The sequence below is a fragment of the Polyergus mexicanus genome, unplaced genomic scaffold (assembly GCF_030449975.1).
Source record: "Polyergus mexicanus isolate NDT 795.1 unplaced genomic scaffold, iyPolMexi1.0 SCAF_19, whole genome shotgun sequence".
Lineage (NCBI taxonomy): Eukaryota > Metazoa > Arthropoda > Insecta > Hymenoptera > Formicidae > Polyergus > Polyergus mexicanus.
In genome coordinates, this window is record NW_027223339.1 from 164,871 (window position 1) to 185,771 (window position 20,901).

Below are 20,901 nucleotides of genomic sequence, written 5' to 3' on the forward strand. Positions count from 1 at the left end.
TATCGGAAATGCAGGGAAATGCAGAATATCGATGCGGGATCGTAAAGGCGATGCTGACGGAAAAAGCGAGAGAAGGGGTAAACGAGAATGTGGATGACGCTCGTGCGTTTTACGAAAAAAAAAGCGCGAAAGTTTGGCGAGAGTCTCTGTTTCTCTCTTTTAGCGTAACAGGTGGTTAAACAGAACTGTAAAGCAACTCGCGATCGATCGGAGAGGGAGTAGAAAGGGAAGGGTTAAAAAGAGATCGCGACTCCTATTTTTCATGCTCGTGTAACACATTATACGAATATTAATTGTCTGGATTATTTCTCATGCGCGTGCGCGTTGATCTTAAAAAATTATTATTTATTATTATTCACAAAAAATCAAATTAGCGATATTTTGCTGAAAAGCAAAAATGATCGTAATTATTTGACTAAAGTCCATCGTAAGAGAAGATGTATAAAAGATTATCGTATATAAACATCATATAGGGTATATCTGAAATGATGCACTAAACTTTAGGAGCGTATTCTAGCGGTCAAAATAAGACTTTTTTTCTTATGAACATGGATCCGCAAATGAACCCCCGTCCGAGCTAAAAGTCGAAAATGTGTGAAATTGACCAAACATTTCGCAACGCTGGCTTACTTTACTTCATAATTTACTAAGCTATATCAAATTTCAACCTTCTGCCATTTTTTTCTGAAATACAGCCAATTTTTAATTTTTTCCCCAAACTTTAGGGGCCTCTAGCTCGGAGGAGGGTTCATTTGCGGACCCATGTTCATAGGAAAAAAAGTCTTATTTTGATCTCTAGAATATGCTCCTAAAGTTTAGTACATCATTTCAGATACAACCTGTATATATTGTAATATTATAATTATAATTTCAAATATATTTATTATATAAATTACTTAATATACTTATTAATTTAGAACGCGCTGTATAATTCTCTAAATAACTTTTGACATATAAATAAATGTAAGAATAATAAGTATAATAAATATTGTTCACGTGTAAAAAAGTATAATAATAATAAATTCATACACGTGATTAATATAAAATGGTATTACAATATTTATTTCAATATATTATGAATATTTAAATTATATATATTAAAATTAGAATAAACATTTAATCTGGATATAATAATCACAAATCAATGTTAAACCGTGATCCATATTCGTTTCGAAGATCTTATTTTTTTCATAAACTTCCCGTACACCAACCTTTTACGCATTTAACTTTAGGGATCTCTCCACGAATACCGTCACGGCGGCCGCGTAGGGGTCTTAATTAATTCGATCCTGTAGCCTTCCGTAGCTCGATGCTATTTCCATCGTCGCGTCGTCGAGAGCACGGTCGTCCGGTGGGTGAGTTCCTCGCGCCGCGGACGACGAAAGGAAATTGGCTCGGTTCGGAGACGTCCTGCGTGGACGGAGTATCCTTAATATTGTACAGTAAGTTTAATGGAGGATACGGTCTTTCACCGATGTGTACCGACATCTACTAAATGTTAGAGAATATCGCACATCGTTGAACGTTTAAATGGGATAAAATAAACAACATCATACACGCGCGCCGCACGCACGCACGCACACATATATATTCATAACTTTTTGAAAACATAAATTTTATAACTTGTACACACACATACCATATATGGTTTTGAAAAAAACTATAGCTTTTTCTACTTTAGTCAGATACATAAAGATCCGATCACGACAGAATTGATAATTTTTTAGTGAGTGGCGTTGAAATTTCTAATTGTGAGAGATCTTTTCTTCTCAAGTGGAGTCTACAATTTCTTCTCTCTCATTTTACTCGCGCCGATAAATCACCGCGGGCTACGTCGTAAACGCGGCGCAGGATCAAAGTACAATCTAAACCGCGTAATAACCGGAGTATTAGGATGGCCCGTCGGGCCTTCACGGCACATTTCTGGACGCAACGGTAATTAAGGAGCGCGATCGGCCGTGCCGCTCCTTATTACAAGTCGGGATCCGCATCCGCGGTGTGAATTCCTGCCTCGTTGATCTCACTCAACGCGCTTGATCTCATGGGATGCTAATTATTCTCAGCCACGCGTTCACCTTTTCACGCTCTCTCACGATTTCGACCTTCCTGTTCTTTGTGTGTCAATTGGAGCCACTGTAATAACGGGATGCACGCCTAAAGAGAAGAAATATCCGTTGTACCATGAAACACGAGGATGCCTCTTTTATATTGTAGCTTCACAGTCCAATATCATATCACAAAATATTCTTCTATAAATTACATTTTATTGTTTTTATTATAAATAACAAATATAAGAATATATTAATATTAAATCTAGTATACACATATATTGAATAAAGAATTAAATATGTTTATGCTATTATTACTGCTATATATTATATTTTGTGAATATAAAAGAAAATTAATCACATAATATATACATATATATATATATATATATATATATATATATATATATAAAACTTTCGAATTAGTTATATATATATAACTAATTCGAAAATTTTCCAATTCTTGAAAAGATTTGAGGACTGACTGCTATTGAATAGATAGAGCCCTCATTTGTTCGATGGACAATCTCAAAAATTGGAAACTGCAAAATCCATTTCTAAATCGTTAGATTATTATGTATGCAAAGCAATATGTGGCAAGTGTAATGCAATAGAGCTAAGAAATGTTAATGAATAGATAGATATCATAATGAAAGATAGGTTTTCCTTGTGATCTAATCATTCGCGCCTATTAATTGCATTGTTTCTTTAGAATCCAAGTATTGACCGAAAATTTTTTTCTTAAGAGGTGCATGCGGACACCTACATACCTACAGATCCTTAATACACAGATTTATCATGTATTTAATTTCTCAATTTTATCGAATTTTTTGAATGCACTGTGTATATATAACAAGATTCATGATATCCGTGTAGGTGCTTTTCATCTCCCCAACTCGCTTAAGGTCAACAAATGACAAGAGCATCTGCGACTATTTTAAAAATTGACACACTGCAAGAATGATTGATTCACAAAATTTATCTTTCAGCAATCATTTCGCTAATGGATCCGACGTGGTCGCGGTCGATGTGGAAACGTTGCGATTAAATGCGCTGAACTTCATCTAGATATCTCGCCGCTCGTCACGTTATCGATTCTCCGCGGTCGTGTAACTATTTTTCGAAAGTTCAAAGTTCGCGGCCGATGGCAGACTCCAATTACTGTCGATCCGTCGTCGCCACCACCATCGTCAATGACGAGATTTCATCCTCGAGATCCTTGTCTCTCGCAGGCTTATTCCTCTTTTTTCCGCACTGGTCGGCAGTATATCGAGTATTGATCGTGTTCGGGAATGTCTTTGGTGACGATGTTCATCGGTCGGAGTTCATTGTTGATCTGAAGATGACTGCAATATATCGAAAAATTAATATTAAGTTTTGAACTTTCTTAGAATGAAATCAAAGACATTTCATGAAGCTTATCAGAATTTTATTTTTGTAAAATTAATATATGTTATATATATATATTGAACATACAAATATTTTCTGCCTAAAATAAAAGTTTCATATATATGTATATATATGAAACATATTTTATTATTATATCAAATTTGGTTAAAAAAAAATAATATGTGTATGTGTATGCGTGCGTATATATGATACACAACTTTGATAACATATTTTATAATTTTTAATATTATCTGTGATATATATGTAATTGACCTTACAGTAGTTTATTAATTGCAAAGTAATTATATTTCGAGGCAGTTTAATCATGCGTTGATGAAAAATATAATATTTTGCGTAAAGCATGCCAGAATTTATATCTAGCAGCTATATCGGATTATACGTGAGATTATTATAAACTTTTGCGATTAAGAGAGAGCGTTCTTTGAGGCGTTGTCAAAGATTTTCTGCGCTTACGCTAGAGAAATTCTCCTTTTTTGATTTCGCTGGTTGAATCGCCACGTTCTTTATATAGCATTCGCCTTTTCGAATCGCCGCACTTTTCACGACTGTTCCTGCAACTTTGCTCCTTCCCAAGGATTTTCAATATCCTCGAAATATGTTTCTCTTTGAAATTCAGATATTGCGAGCGAAGCATCAGTTGTGCCCTCTTTTGGTGACCGCTCAACTTCCCCACACCATCACTACATCCACACACACACACACACACACACACACACACACACACACATCCATCACGCACATACACACACAAATTTTTAGCATCTATTGATGCTATTATTTATTCGAACGAAATTGATCTACGTATATATCCATGGAAGAAGTCTTAATTTATTCATTTGATTACATATGTAATACTGATCTAAATATATTTTGGTACTTTTGTTTGTACATTGATTACAGCGCTCTCACTCTAACCCATTCTGCTTTTAGTCTTATTTAATGTACATTGCGAATTGGTTTTAATTCAATTTTGATTTTAACAATGATTTCAATATATGAGATCCAAATGTGGTACGAATTTTTGGCGTAACAATTACTATTGCGCTGATCAATTTTAAACAGATGCTCTCTTTTCGTCTTCCATGAAACATGATAACATACACACACACAAGCAATGCGTAGAATATATAATACAAATATAGCTAAAAAGAAATAATGTGTTTTAAATACATAAATACGTGAATTTATAAATGAATTTACAATGAGAATTATATTTGAAATTATTAATTTTTAAGGTATCCTTATTTGTGAAGTTTTAATAACAAAAATAATCAAGAATGAAAGACAAAATGTGTTACTTCATAATATAATGTTTTTTTATTTAAATTGACATAAATAGATACTTTTTAATATCGACTTATACTTTTAATTTAATTTTAATTGTATTTTTATATATCAAGGACTTACTCTTAAATCAACTCGGACAAACTCTATTTCGGCAGTGAGTTAAAAGATAGATGAAAGTGAAATGTAGATCTTTTTTTTATATATATATATATTTTACGGCATGATCGTATGCATTTCAGGCCATGTTCCGAAATTCACTGCTTATACTGGAAATCTCTAAATACGTGTAACATATAAACTATTTTTAGTACTGGCAGTGAATTTTGGAACGCGGCTCCAATATGATATACATTTTAGTTCAATATCGTTGATTAACTTAAGACGATCAACATATACATACATATATAATGTATATATAGTTATATATGGTTGTCTATATATTTATACAAAGATAAATTTGATATATATCATGAATGGCTAATTTATATATGATTATATCTGACTGTACATAAAAATTTTTTTCCCAGGTTTTTTCAAATATATTACATTGCAATATAATCACATTGCTATAATGTTTTGTTGCAATATTATAAAAAGCGAACATCATGTTGCAATTATCTTACAGTAATGGTATAGTAATTTCGCAAGCGTTTCGCAATTGATTTGCAATATTGTAATGTTTCAATAAAATCATTCTGCAATATGTTTACAATTTTTCCATACTATAGTTTAACCAGTTATGGATGGAGTCTGACTGGACATATTACGAATTGGCCAATTCACGATAAGACTCTTTGATTGGTCAATCGTTGCTGGTTACCCTAGACATAAGTTGATATGAGTGGCTGTGTGGTCAATTGGGACATGGTCAAACGAGAGTTCCCATGTTCCCAACTAGTTACGACAGTAGCCAAAAATCAAAATATAAAATTCCAGTGTACATCATTGAATTATAGTAATACTAGAATGAACGCCAGCAAAGGAAAAATTCATTTGGATACAGTGCGATTGGACACAATTACTCATACCGACCAGTGCTTAGGGTAATCAGCATGATTGACCAATCAAAGAATCTTATTTTCAAGTGACCAACAAGCATTGTGTCCAATTGACATACACCCCGCCAGCAGCACTATCGCATGCCGAGAGATATAACTGCTGTACAGTCTTATCAAAAAATTGATTCGTAACATATAACTTATGGCTCACCTAGGTCGCCAACCGAGATCGGCCCTAATATGCATAATTATCTTTTGTTTTTAATATTTTTAATTTTACGATATTTATATTTTAAAATTTCGCGTTTTTTATAACTAAGGATATGACGGTACGTCATATGATTCGCAAATCACTCATCAAAAAATGCCGAAAAGCATTTGACTAAAGGCTGGTATTTATTATAGTTTGTTCTTATATTTAAAATCATCTTAAGTATGATCTTGGGTCATCTTAACATTCCATTCAGCCAATAAAGTAGCCATATAATATTTAAGATATTATTTAAATTGATTTCAATAAATATAAAAACGAACAACTAATGAATACCAGCCTTACTATATCGTATATAACTGGTATGTGTAATATTATATATTTTGTATTAGTACTCTATTTTATAATGCAATTATTGTTTTTTACTTTTACATGAAAAAGTATGTAAAAATATGTAAACATCATATAGACAATACGTAAACGTCATTTTGAAATCTACCGCGATTACTCTGATCGGTCAATCATCATAGATGCCGATCGATATCTTTCCAATGTTACCGACCGGGCGGACGATAGGTGTGACGTCACGCTTCGGCCGTCCCGCGATGCATATCGGGAACACGATTCGCCATCTTGGACGGTATGGCTCGGCTACCTACATAGTGCGCGGTGAAGGAGACATGCGAGTCTTAAAGCGGATATCGCATTACGTTGCGTGAGATTTAACAACGGCGACAGGGACGACTCCTCTTTTGCCTCAAGATGGATGCGGTGAAGTCGTTCAACGCGGAGGTAAGCGACACTCTTCGGAGGGGGCCTCTCCGCTCGTACGCGCACGTCTCGGAGGTCACCGTCGTAGGGGCAGTTTTCCCTTTTCTCAAGCTTTGTTTTCAGCCCGACTCGCTTTGCCCGATCCTAGTCTTCTGTACTTTAGAGTTGTAGGATAATAAGATACAAGCTATGTTTTGAGTTATATTCTTATGCTTTATTAGATATACTATACTATGTTATGCTATATTGGAGATTCTCTTTATCCTTGGATGCATTACTAGCTTCAATAGCAGATACAATATTTATTTTCTATTAGAATATGCGCTGCGCTTTACATCACAGTTATGCTAGAAAAGAAAAATTGATGAAAATTTATATACAAATAGCGCTTTATAGTATTGATAAATATGATTAATTACAATTTGATTACAGCTATCCGCTCTTTACGATGTTAAACCACCAATTTCAAAAGCCAAAATGAATTCACTTACACGGGGAGCCATCAAAGCAATAAAATTCTATAAGCATGTTGTACAAAGTGTGGAAAAATTTATTCAAAAGGTAAACAATTATTTAAATTATTATTATTTTTTTAACAATAATATATTCATATATATTCTAATTTTATTCTGTATGTGTTTAGTGCAAGGCAGAATATAAAGTACCAGGATTATATGTAATAGATTCAATTGTCAGACAATCTCGACATCAGTTTGGAATGGAGAAAGATGTATTTGCTCCACGGTTTGCGAAAAATATGCAGACTACCTTTCTCAATCTTTTAAAGTGCCCACAAGAGGATAAAAGCAAAGTTATACGTGTACTGAATCTTTGGCAAAAGAATGCAGTTTTCCCACCAGAAGTTATTCAACCACTCTTTGATCTGGCAGATCCAAATCATCCAGTACATAAGGAGCAGCCAGTAAATAGTAATGGTAAATATAAACAGAAAAAATACAATTGAATAAAAAGTATTCTATGTAATGCAATGGTTGTAGATGCAATGGTGTCTTGGAAGATGTCTGTATTTTTTTTTTATTAAATCTTAAATCTTAATTAATATTAATAAATCTAATTAATATTTTAATATTCTTAGGTACATTAAATACATCATCTGGAAATAATATAAGTAATGTAAGCGCCGTCACTAAGACTCCGCCATCTGCTATTAAAAATGTTGTAAAGGATTCGAAACTATTTTCAACTGGAAAAACAATCGATCCTGTATGGCTTGCGCAAACAAAAGTAGAAGCGGCGAATATAGTTAATGCCAATAAACTTTTGGTAATATCAATGTTATGTTGACATTATGGGTTTGATCAACATTTATTGAATTTGATTGTTTCTTTATACAGAGTCAATCTAACTCCGGTCAAATGGATTCTTCTATTTTCGATCAGTTACAATGTTTACAGCAATTACTTTTGAAAAAGCAGGATGTTGCAAACGAATCTAAAAGTTCAGTCAAATTTGATAAGAAATTGCTAGACTTTGATTATGGTGAAGAAGAAGACGATGATGTCGTTATTGCTAATTCTCCAAATGCAACCGCATTAGTCAATACTCAACACAATGCGGTTTCAACAAATAGTAGCTTAGAAAGCCTGGGACTGTTGCTTGCAAATCCAGAGGTACTTAACAAATATCAAAAATTAAAAGCAATATGAAACTTTAATATCTTGATTTCATATTATGTGTTATTTGAAGGTTCTGAGACAATTGCAAACTTTACAACAAACTATGCAAAGCAACGCTTCTTCTTCGCAACACGAAATGGAAGAAAAAATGCGCAAGCTTCAACAAATGAAACAACAGGAAGAAGAATTTGATAAACATTTAGCACAAACTGTTCCTGTAATTTTATTTTTTTAAATATTTCTTATGAGATATACAAGGAAATAGTTTTATCTCAAATCCTTTCTTCCATTTTAGCATCTTCCATTTGCATCTGAATGTGAATTAAAGCCTTCTGATATTTTAAAACCAAATACCCAAAGTTATGCATCAAATGTGAATAGCAATGTGTTACAAGATATGAGTCAACCACCACCTGGCTATCCGCCAGCTCTGCCATTTACGTCGCAATCTTTACCGAATATTAGACAAATCAATCAATCTGCACATCAGAATCAAAAGAGTCCTTTACTTGACGAACGTCAAGAAACGCAAGATTATTCTGGGTAAATCATTATAATTAAAATAGTTTTAGTTCTCTTGATAAATCACTTGATTATTCTCTTGATAATCTAAATGAGTATCTCTTGCAGAAATAATGCTAGACGTGATAGTAGCAGTGTAGAAATTGTAAATTGCGAGAATACGAGCTCACAAAGTAGATCGCCAGAACGGTATCGGCATCACAGTCGGTCTCGGTCTCCACGACATAGAGACAGAGACAGAGATCGAGACAGAGATAGAAAATCTCGTTCTAGAAGTAGATCGCGGCGAAGAAGGTAATTAATTAAAATTATACCAAATTAATTTATTAATTGTGTTCATAATTAGAATTTATGAGATTAAATTGATAATATGAGAAAAAAGATTGATCTAAATATATATTTTCATATTGTTAATTTGATATTATATAATATATATATATATCTATTTTTTTTCTTATAGATCTCGTTCAAGAGATAGAGGGCGCGATAGAAAACGCGATGATAGCCGAGAAAAGTTAACGGAAGAAGAACGAGAGAAAGAAAGAGAGCGACGCAAACGCGGCTTACCACCGATAGTCAGAGATAAATTAAGTGGTATGTATCCTAAAATGAAAAAGATTCTTATATATCTTTTATTCATTTCGTCTAAATCAGAAAAGAATAATAAATGCACTTTTAAAACGTAGTTTGCAGTACAACACTTTGGGTAGGACATTTATCAAAACTGGTACATCAAGAAGAATTGTCCGATACATTCGGGGAACTTGGCGATATTGTTAGTATTGACTTAATCTCACCGAGAGGTTGTGCATTTATATGTATGAATCGAAGGCAGGATGCATATCGGGCGCTTACAAAGTTAAAAAATCACAAAATGCAAGGCAAAGCTATTACGGTAAATGATTGTTTGCAACACACAACTTGAATAACATCAAAATATTCTATCGCACACAGCATATTTGTTTCAATTACAGTTAGCGTGGGCCCCTGGTAAAGGCGTAAAAGGCAAGGAATGGAAAGATTATTGGGAAGTAGAACTCGGCGTCAGTTACATACCTTGGAATAAATTAATTAACATTACTGATCAAGACTTGGAGCTGTTGGAAGAAGGCGGGATGGTAGATGAAGATACATTACCTCCCTATTTAAAAGGTGCGGTTTTTCAATTTCAATCATCATGTGTATGTGAGTCGCGTACAGAGTGTTTCATATAGTGTTTCCTCCGAAATTTGAGTTGTACAAAAAAATATTTCAGAGAAAAAAATTTATAAGATTTTGAGAGAGAAAAAGATGATAATCTTGAATTGTAATTAAGGTCATTTTTCATGGTGAAAATCTAATTTATTTTAATGGAATCATAATTTTTTTATACAAATTGATTCCTTGCAATATTCGTTGAAAATATGCGTTGAAAATTATAAGAGTAGAATGGTCAAAAATTGAATATTTTACGAGATATTTTACCTCTTAATTTGGCATAATTTTACATAAACTATTCAATTTTGGACCATCCTACCTTTGTAATTCTTAATGCTTAATATTGCAAGAAATCGTAGTTCCATTTTTCTTAAAATTAGGTTTACCTTTACATGATTTAGAAAAAAATGACCTTAGTTAAAATTCAAGATTATCAAATCTTATCTCCCTTAAAACTCTACAAATACACACACACACACACACACACACACACACACACACACACATATATATATATATATATATATATATATATATATATATATATATATGTATATGTATATGTATATATATATGCGAAATCATAGTACAAGCGAGAACGAGATGATTCCTCATGCCAAAATAAGTCAAAATAGTAGAAACATTTTTTTTTATATGACGGTGCAGGGAAGCCAACAGTTTCTTTAGTAAAAGAAATTAAAGCGAGAAATTAAAAGATTCATTACCGATGTCCACAAACATAAATACATACAGAAATAGCAATCTATAGCAAGATCCGTTAGTTGAGGCATAATCAAGCACACGTGTAGTTGATAGATTTTCAAAATCATTTATTCCGAAAACCGAAGGCTCATACGAAAAAAAAAAAAAAAAAAATTATTTTACAATTTCGATTTATTTTGGCACGAGGAATCATCTTGTCCTTGTACTACGATTTTGCACCCACCGTATATATATAAAAAAAGAGAGGGGGGGGGAACAAATATATATTATGATATATATTGTGTGTAAGATAAGCAACTCAGTTGAAAGAATGGTCTGAAGAATAAAAAAAAATACTCGTGTTAGTAATTCAGATTTGCTTTATCTTTATAATTTATTATTATTCTTCTGTTAATCAAATATAAATAGTACAAAGAGTTCTCTAAAATGCAAGTTTTAATTTAGTTACATATGCAGATTAAAGTGCTGTGTAACTTGAACCGACTTGTGAGATTAAAATCAAATGATTGAAGCCAAACTAAAGCCCTGTGATTTAGATTGGTCATAAGCAAATTTTAAACAAATTTTATTTTAATAAAAATGTTTTTGATACCAGTGTGTTTTTTTCAAATAACTGCTAAAATTTGGGAGAAAATGTGTGATATACATTTTGTACTATATATTTATTACATCATGCATTGCAGTCTATATATATTATAATCTATTATGGATTTTAAAATTGCTTCTCTTTTGTATCACAGGAAAACTAAAGCACGCTGGCACCAGCGCTGATATTTTACAACAACAGCTGCAGCTGCAACAGCAAGCACTTGTCGCTGCCGCTGGTGCTCCCATTCCCACGTTAACCGACGGTATTGTGAACGTTATACAATCGTCGGCTAATTCGCAGCAGCAACAGCAACAACAATTAGTCGACACCAGTCAACCACCACCAATCAGACCGCCAACATCGGCTGCGCTATTACCACCTCCGAATACGCAATTGCAGATGATGCCGCCGGCCTTTACGATGCCCGGAGTGCCACGTGAGTTTACCACGTTGATATTTATTATTGCAATATTTCCTGAATATAAGTCTTTTACTTATTTCTTTTAAGTTATACACATGCATTATATTGTAAAACATTTTTGAGAGCTTTATAAAACTTATAAACTTAAAAAATAATTGTAGCTTTTTAAGAAATGTCAATACAAATAGGTTAACGTCTCTATGAAGAATATAAAAATATTGCAAATTTAAAGATTTACTTTTTTATTTTTATTTTTATTTATATTTTGTTTATTAATATTACACAAATATGCATGATCTTTCTTTATCATTGATAACTTTTGACGAATATGCTTTTATTTATGATGGAAACAGATTTGCAAAGTGTTACATGTAATGATATATAAATTTAATACTTGAATAATATTTCAATATATCCGAATACACAAATGTATAGTAAAATAACAGGTAAAAGCCGCTTTTACTTCTTGATATAACACAATTCTTAGATGTCATGAATAATCTTACAGGAATGATTAGTCACATGGGATTACAAATGACGCACGGATTAATGCCCAATGTCCCGATCGGAGTTCCCCCGCCTAACATGCAGAGTTTGTTGGGACCACCGGGTATGATGCAGACCATGTTGACACCATCAGTTAACTCGCCATTTGGGGCAGGTGTTGGTGTAAGTTTATTGACACAAATCCCGATGCCCGCACCTGCTGCAGCACCTTCGGATAAGCCAAACTCCACTGGTATGTAAACAATAAGTGATATCGATGACAGAATAGTTATATACAGAGTATTTTACATTTATCGTTAGATTGTATACAATGTTATGATATTTTTTTATTATTTTTTTACTAAATTTGAAATTATAGTATCACATAATACATAAACAAATATATATAAAAAGTAAGAAAATGACAAAATTTCAACTTCTTTTAGAGAGTTAATAAGAAATTATATAAATATTATAAATATAAATGTTATTACAAATGTTATATATATAAATGTTAGTTCGGAAAATCATTTAATCTGGTGTTACTTAGACTGGGTTTCTGTTTTAACGTAGCCTTGAGGGACAACCCTCAACTTTTTTAAAAGAGTAGCCTCTTGAAATGATCGTAACTTTGAACAGTTTCCGAAATATAAGGGGCGAGAACGGATTTTAAGAACATTTTGTATAATATAAACAAAGAGAGAAAAGATTAGAGATAATTAGAATTGATTACTAGCCCTAATCGATGTTAGTGCAATCACATATTCTCAGGTTTAACTTTCAATTGAATCCACGATGAAAATAACTTAATACCCATCGAAGCGCGCCAGCTGATTACGACCAAACAGAATACAAGGAGATCCGAAAATATTGCAGGTATGCCGCACAACGTTCCACCGATCGGAGTACCACCACCCACGACGGAGACAAGTATGCCAAATCTTCCAATGCTACGGCAGCCGTACGGAGTGGGTCCGGCGCCGCCGATGCAGATGCAACTACCTCAACAGCAGCATCATTCTGACGACATGGACGTGGAGATGGAGGACGCGATGCCGCAGAGCCTGAATAGTAACGCACTCAAAGATAAGCAGCCGAATCTTAGCGATCAGCTAATCGCAGCGATGAATATGGGTAGCAATGTAAACGACAGTCGTCTGGATAGCGATCAAGCTCGTGAGTACAAAGAACGAGAACGCGATCGAGAGAATAGGGAGAGAAATCGAGGCGATCGGGATCGCGTAGATCGTATGGACGTGAACGAGTGTAGAATGGATCGTAGTAGGGACAGAGGACGAGGACGGGATCGCGGTCGAGATAGGCGGAGAGACAATCGCGATGGTCGCGACAGGGAGAGGGATGACAGACGTGACAGAGAGAATCGAGAGGCCCGGGAGAGCGGCGCTAGGCATTCGGAGGGACTGAGCACACAGAATCAAAACGTCCAAGAAAGCGAGAGCATGGCGAAGAAAGAAGGCAAGCCTAGTCTGGCTGATCGACTGCGACAATTGGCGGATGGTACATTGCCATTGGACGACCGAATAGATAGGAATGTACGCGGCAACCGAACAGTCGAGCGCAGCAACGAGCGAAACGAAAGAGGTTTCGAGGAGACTCCCGGAGGAGGAGGAGGAGGAGGAGGAAGTGGTGGTGGTGGTAGTGTACGGCGACCACCGAGCGACATGCCGATCTCACTGATGGATTTGCCGAAGTTCAGCGGAGTTTTGCCACCAGATCGGACAGATTTTCCGCGAGGACCAGATTTCCGAAGTGGACCGCAGGATGTGCGGGAGTTTCCGCAGCGCAGCCTAACCGATCGATCTGATCGGCAAAATTTCCCGCCGCGTGGTGGTCCAAGGAGCTCGCAGATGGACGACTTTCTGGATCCCAGGATGCAGCCTGGCATGTTTCCAGAGGACTACGAAAGTAGATTGGGTCACAACGGACCTCGGTCTGATGACTTTCCGCCGGCCAGGCTGGGCCCGGCTCGTGAAGAGTTTGAACGATCGGAAACGCGCACCCGTAGACCACCTGTGGATGAATACGAGCGCGAGCGTTTCGAGTACGAGATGAGACGCGATGGATTCGATCCGCGGATGCAAGATGGTTTCGATCCCAGGGTTCATAACGAGCGGCCGGATTTCGAACTTCGCAGAAGGGAGTTCTTTGGTGGCCCGATGGAACCTGTGTTCGGTATGCCACCCTTGATGGGTCCAAAGGGGCCAAGAGGACCAGTTGGACCCGATGGATTTGGACCGCGCGGATCTAGGGGACCCGGTAAGACTTCTATCTTTTTTTGTGATTGCTTTATATTGTTTTTCTGTTAGCAAAAAATGCATTGTTTATATATATGAGGTTCTATATTATTGGCATATTTGGTACAGAACGAATATACACAGTAATTATTTTTAGCGATATTATTTTTTTCAGAATATTGAGATATGCTTATTTTAACCTTAAAGAAAAAGTTTTACAACAGGCGATAGGGAGCCCGCGCAATAAACAGAGCGCAAAAGATTAAATCGTCAAAAATTTCGTTTATTATTAGATTGGACATTTCGGTCTCGGTTTAGATCATCATCAGCTTGTTAATAAATAAATTAGATCTAATACGCATCGCAATCTTCGCGCGACTCTGACAATGACAGTGACTACAGTTAATACAGAAAGTTCATATTATACAAAATATATATAATATTTATAAGATATAAAAAAATTTTATAAATTTTATTTTATAAATTTCCTTATATTTTATAAATTTTTTATTGTGCATGTGCATATACTCTTATATACTTTTTTATAATTTTTTGGATATTAGAATTTTCGTTTACTCAATCCCTTCATTCCGTCTATAATATTAAAAAAACATACGAAACGTAAAGTGTACGTGTAAATTGATACATAAAATAATAACATGTATAAAGCGAATGAAAATATTAATTACGACAATTATAAATATATAATTGCGTACGTTTATCCCTCGTGCATGTGTCATCTTGCCGCGGTCTATTGCAGGTCCTTTGATGTTCCATCCACGAGGAATCGGCCCGAGGGGTATGAGACCTGGGATGAGGCCGCCATTTGCGCCCCGAGGCCCGCCGTTTGATCCCAGGGAAGCAGATTCCTTCTTCCGGCCACCATTCGACGAGATGCGCGGTCGTCCCGGGCCGCATATCCGACCGCCGTTCGGCCCAATGGGCCCGCCAGCTATGCACGGCCCGGACGGATCATGGAGAAATCAGGAAGGGGGCAATGGACCACCGCCGGCGTCATGGTCCGGACAGGACCCTGACGGACATGGACAGCGAGAAAATCATTTACCATCACGGGACAAGCAAAAGCTTCAAGCGAAGCACCAGGATTACAAAAATATATCCGAGAATCGCAATCGGAACCGCAAGTCTAGATGGGGTAACGTTAGTCCACCGTTGATAGATGACGAGATACCGCCGTCGGAAGATGCCGAGAACAAGACGAAAGCATCTGCTGACGACGGTGAGGAACTGGAAGCGAAGGATAACTTCGACACTTTATCTTGTACCGTCGATCAGCATGCTCTCCTAATGCAGAGAGAACAAGAATTGACAGCTTGCGAGCAAAATGCGATGCGCGATAAAGAAAACGAATTGGCGAGTATATCGAACGACGAGGGCAACCGCAAGATCGGCTACAGAAATGACGAGAGTCAAGCCAATCTTTACGAAATTGACCGCGCGGACCATTTCTCTAATGACGATTTAGCGCTAAAGCAGCGGGAGGAACAGTGTGAATATGATGTACCCATTCCAGCTGAAAATTCAGCGCAACAAAGTGCGGTACAACCGATCGAACAAATAGAGCACGTCAGTGAGAACCATAGTGATCAATCAGTGGAACAGCAAGTGGATTCGTTATAAACGAAAAGAGAAAGAGAATGAAAGAGAAAAGCAAAAAGGAAAGATCGATATTGAAAAAAAATTACCAAAGTAAAGCATAAAGAATCTTCAGGCAGATTCGTGTAAAATATCGTTTGAATTAATACAATGTACATAGAGCAAAAGAATGATTGAAAGAGAAACAGAGAAGGAATGAAAATCACGATTCAATTTTATGGACTCAGAATTACCGCACTCTGGAGTGGTGAGGAGCCGTTGGGTGCCAGTGAGTTTTTTTCTTTCTTTTTTTTTTTTTTAGTACCTTTCAGTCGTCAGAGTATTCTCAATTGTTGACTCTCGTGTAAATTTTGATCAAGATTCTTTTCTCAACCGAAATCTGCTGCCTACATTAATTGCTGTGATAGTGAACACAGGACCTGTTTATCCATGTAGAGGTATATATACAGAGCTTTTCAGGTTTTTTAATCGAGAGAGAGAGAGAGAGAGAGAGAAATTCTTCTGGCGGTTTGCTTTTTTTCTTTTCTCTATCTTTTATGTCGGATAACACAGTGTAGAATTATATATATATGCATATATGTTGTAGAGAAACATGTATGTATATATAAACATATCTGAAAAAATTCCATCATTGCCATCTGTACGAGATGCCAGTTAATTTTTTTGTAATCTTATTAAGGACTGTAGTTAATTTTTCGAAATCATCTATTGTATTGTACAGCGCGACGATCGTACACTTTTAGATGAAGATTAATTTATTGAATTGTACATACTTTTATATTTTCGTAGCTGAACAAATGAATATAATGTGCTGATTGCCATTGCTCAATCAAAGAGAAAAAAAGGAAAATAAAATATTTTGTATATAAGGTCTTTGATAACAAAAGAAATATGGCCTTGTTATTCCAATACGCGGGCGTAACCCGTCATCAAATGACAGAATGAAAAACGACGAATTAAGTCTACACGTGTACAATAATACGGATTATATTCCTAGGCATTCACAGAGACATTCGTACGTATATAATGTATAATGTAGAATATTTATTTCTCTTTTTATTCTGATTCTTTCTCATATCGGTTATATAAAATTAAAGCTTATTCTCTCTTCCCTCGGATTTTACACACAATCAAATAATTCGAGCGATCCGTTCTCGCGTTCTTCACATAGATTCATTTTCCTTCCGTAGTTTATGTAATCCGTTTTCGTAGAAGAGTGATTGATTACGGAGCGACAAATGCGGGCGCTTCCATTAATTTACACACACACACACACATGCTACAGACAACTTGGTTCCTGTGTTCACGTCCACACGTATTGCACGGCGCAGCGATGGAAGACACGTGCTTGCACTCAAACTGAGTGACAAGTGCAAGGTACTGTTCATAATTACTTCACATAATGTTAGTATCAAGAGATATGATGGAGGTGATATTAAAGAGAGCCATTGCTTGGCTGCCACGCCTCGGCCCGCACCACTCCAGGACGAGACCCGTCGATGCATATACTACTCATTCAATTAATTATTGTGTGTCTTTAACGATTAGAATAATTGTTACGGCTGAGAATGGAATTGTGTTAATGGACAACTTCCAAAATTGAGATCGTCCGATCGTGCTTCAATCATATCGGACTCGTCGACTGAACCGACTTTTTTTTATTCTGAAACGTAATATTAGACGTTCACTTTGCGCCTTTAATAATGAAAGAAACAGGATTGTTAAAAGATGATAATCGCGACAAACTTTTTAACGAGCTGTTAAAATGAGAGAGGGAGCATCATTTTTCAACGCGATGTTTTTGATAGTTTCTCGCGTATAGAGTGCATGTACGCGCGCTCCTTTTTCTTTACTTCGAGCTTATTTTGTCATAAGTTTCGTTTTATGATCGTATATAAATACGAATTCTATTAATAAAAACAACTGTATTTAAGAATATATACTTAATGGACATAAATATAAGTTCAGACAAAACATTTTTTTTGTTTTTTGTTGATAACATGTGCTGGTACTTATCGTAATACACACATACACATTATTATAACGCGTAGAAATTAGAGAATTTTTTTGTAAAATGTATTTTATGCAGAAAAAAATTAATGTACTGGTATTTGATTGCATCCGTATCACGTATATTTGTTTCCTCTATTAATTTCTTTATAAACTACTGCGCGATACACAAGCATATTATGAAGAATTGATTCGAGATTAATATAAGTGAAGAAGCATCTTTTTCTAGGAAAAATTCGATATTGTTATTATTTATTTAATGTATAGCTTACAATTTGCTTCCAATACATGTAGAACACATTAAACATGTATTAATCGTAAATTTCAAGGATATAAGAAACGAGTAAACCTGGAGTGGTGCGCGGCACTACGTTCTAGGATTTTATACGTATATTAAAATAAGATGATATTGTAAATCTGATCGTGATGTAGGATTAAAATTTTTTTTTTATTAGAATTATATTTTCTCATGAGCGATATTTTCTCTAGAATTGCATAGTATTTTAATACTTTGAAGGTATTACATGTCATTTTTCTGTTTCTTTTTTTTATTTAGTTAGAATTTAGAATCAATATTCTCTTACAATATATATATATATATATATATATATATATATATATATATATATATATATATATACATGCACATGTCTATTTAAAGTAAATTGATAAGGAATTATCATGTATATTGAGACAATGTGATTATTAATATCGTTATGTTCAGGGTTTTCAATATAAAAAGAGTATATGTATAAAAAATATTTGCATATATTCTTAAGAAATTCCTTATTTACTTTAAAGAAAATATGAGATAAAATATACGGATAATATACAGGGTGTTTCTTAACATGATGTACAAAATGAAAGTGTAATGTTTATAGGACATTTTTTACTTAAAATGATATAATAAACTGATTTCTTCAGTTTGTATATTACGTCATAAGATACCCTGTATATCAAAAATAATGTTGAATTGATAATACTTCGAAAATTTCATAAACACAAATTTTTCAAAAATTCACCTTGTAACATATATATGTATAAGCGTATTATACATAATACGGTGTAAAAGTTATATGTTCTATTCGGCTACATTTTTCGTCCAATTTATATACGTACGGAGAAAAATCCCATCATAAATTACAGAATTGATAAATAAAATTCAATATTTCTTCTGTCGTTTTCAAATCATAGTTCGTGAAAAATCGCAGATAATCTTTCTATTTGTATGAATTGATAATTATTTTAGTTCAATTTAAAAAAAAATAATTTATTTGAACATTTTGCAAGAATTAAGTTTTAAATACACATACACATTAATTTGAATACAAAATAATATAATTTGAATTAATAGATTTAAATTTTCTAAAATAAACTAATTCACAGTTCTTATATATTATGTTTTTTATTCAACAAAGATATAACAGAGTGTCTACTCAAATCTTGTAAAAAAATTCCCTGAGAATTCCTTGATTTTCAGATATTTTTAAAAGTTCAGATAAAGTTCAAATTTCAAATAAAGAAAATATGTCAAAGATTTTTTGGTGCAATTTTATAAAATAAGTTCTTTTTTATATGCCTTTTCTAATGTTTTTCATTCATATAAACGAAAAATACAGAACCTCTTAAATTTTATGTGCTAGATTTATAAATGTACTGTAAAAACTAAATAAGTTTTTTAGGCTAAACATTTTTTTATCACTATAAATTACAAGAAACAAATATATTTACTACATATTTCCCTAACAACACACATGTTTGAAAGACGTCTAGAGTGTTGTAACGTCTGAATATTTTACATATATTTTACATCTTCTGAACGTGCTGCGTGCTATTAAGGATGTTTCTTTACTCCTCTTTTTTTTTCATGCGTACGCGAGATCACACATGCATAATTATATACTTTATAACTTCATAAATTATCTTATGTACACAGCCATATAAAACTACAGGTCTATGATATAGGTAAGTATTGATAATATACAATTTTGCTTTTGTTATTAATCGCACAAAATTAAAATAAGAGAAATTAATATACATCAGAATGTGGGGCCAACGAAAAGTGTTCATTACGTTTATTTTGTAGCTAATTGATTTATACGACCACTGAAAATATTTTCAAATTATTACATCTCGGAGATTGCTACATTATTTGTAGTGATATTTTGGATTGCGAAAATAATTCATAATTTCTCTGTTTCTCTCTCGCTCACATATATATATATACACAAAAAAAGAACAATACGATGAAATATATAAAATGCATAAAATTCATTTTTTTTTTTTTTTTTGTATTGAAACAGCAAAATATAGTTACACCTAACATTGTTTCTTTTATTTTAGCATTATAAACAAATTTTTAATTTTTATCGCTTATTTTAATTGATTACGCGATAATTATAGATATAATAGATATATGTATGTTCTGAGATTAAATGGGGTAATATGACTGATCAAAAAATGCTTATTTAAAAATATTAAATCATTTCTAGATATATAAATGTCAGTATATACTCTCTTAGTAAGAAAAAAGCACGCAAGATTGGCATTAAATTTATTCACAAATTGCTAGCAAATTTGTATCAACTGTGCATAAGCAGATGAATGTTGTTTATCAGAACCTGACAGCAAAAATCGAGCAAGATCTGCACGCGCAATCTGTTATTAGATTATATCAGTAGACTCTGTTACAGTTTTGTTGACAAAAATTTGTATTGTC

At 34.1% G+C, this 20,901-nt stretch overlaps 1 protein-coding gene across 1 annotated transcript; it reads left to right on the forward strand.

Annotated features, from left to right (window-relative positions):
• Positions 1-6,581: 6,581 nt before the first annotated feature.
• Isha (Insulator su(Hw) mRNA adaptor) lies at positions 6,582-18,727 on the forward strand. Its single transcript, XM_070311179.1, has 15 exons — positions 6,582-6,746; positions 7,158-7,286; positions 7,369-7,660; positions 7,822-8,009; positions 8,081-8,356; positions 8,433-8,579; positions 8,658-8,905; positions 8,993-9,178; positions 9,345-9,478; positions 9,571-9,779; positions 9,859-10,036; positions 11,545-11,829; positions 12,323-12,553; positions 13,177-14,577; positions 15,316-18,727. Exons 1-15 carry the CDS (start codon positions 6,717-6,719, stop codon positions 16,194-16,196), a joined length of 4,815 nt encoding a protein of 1,604 aa, XP_070167280.1. The 5' UTR covers positions 6,582-6,716; the 3' UTR covers positions 16,197-18,727.
• The last annotated feature ends 2,174 nt before the right edge of the window (positions 18,728-20,901 follow it).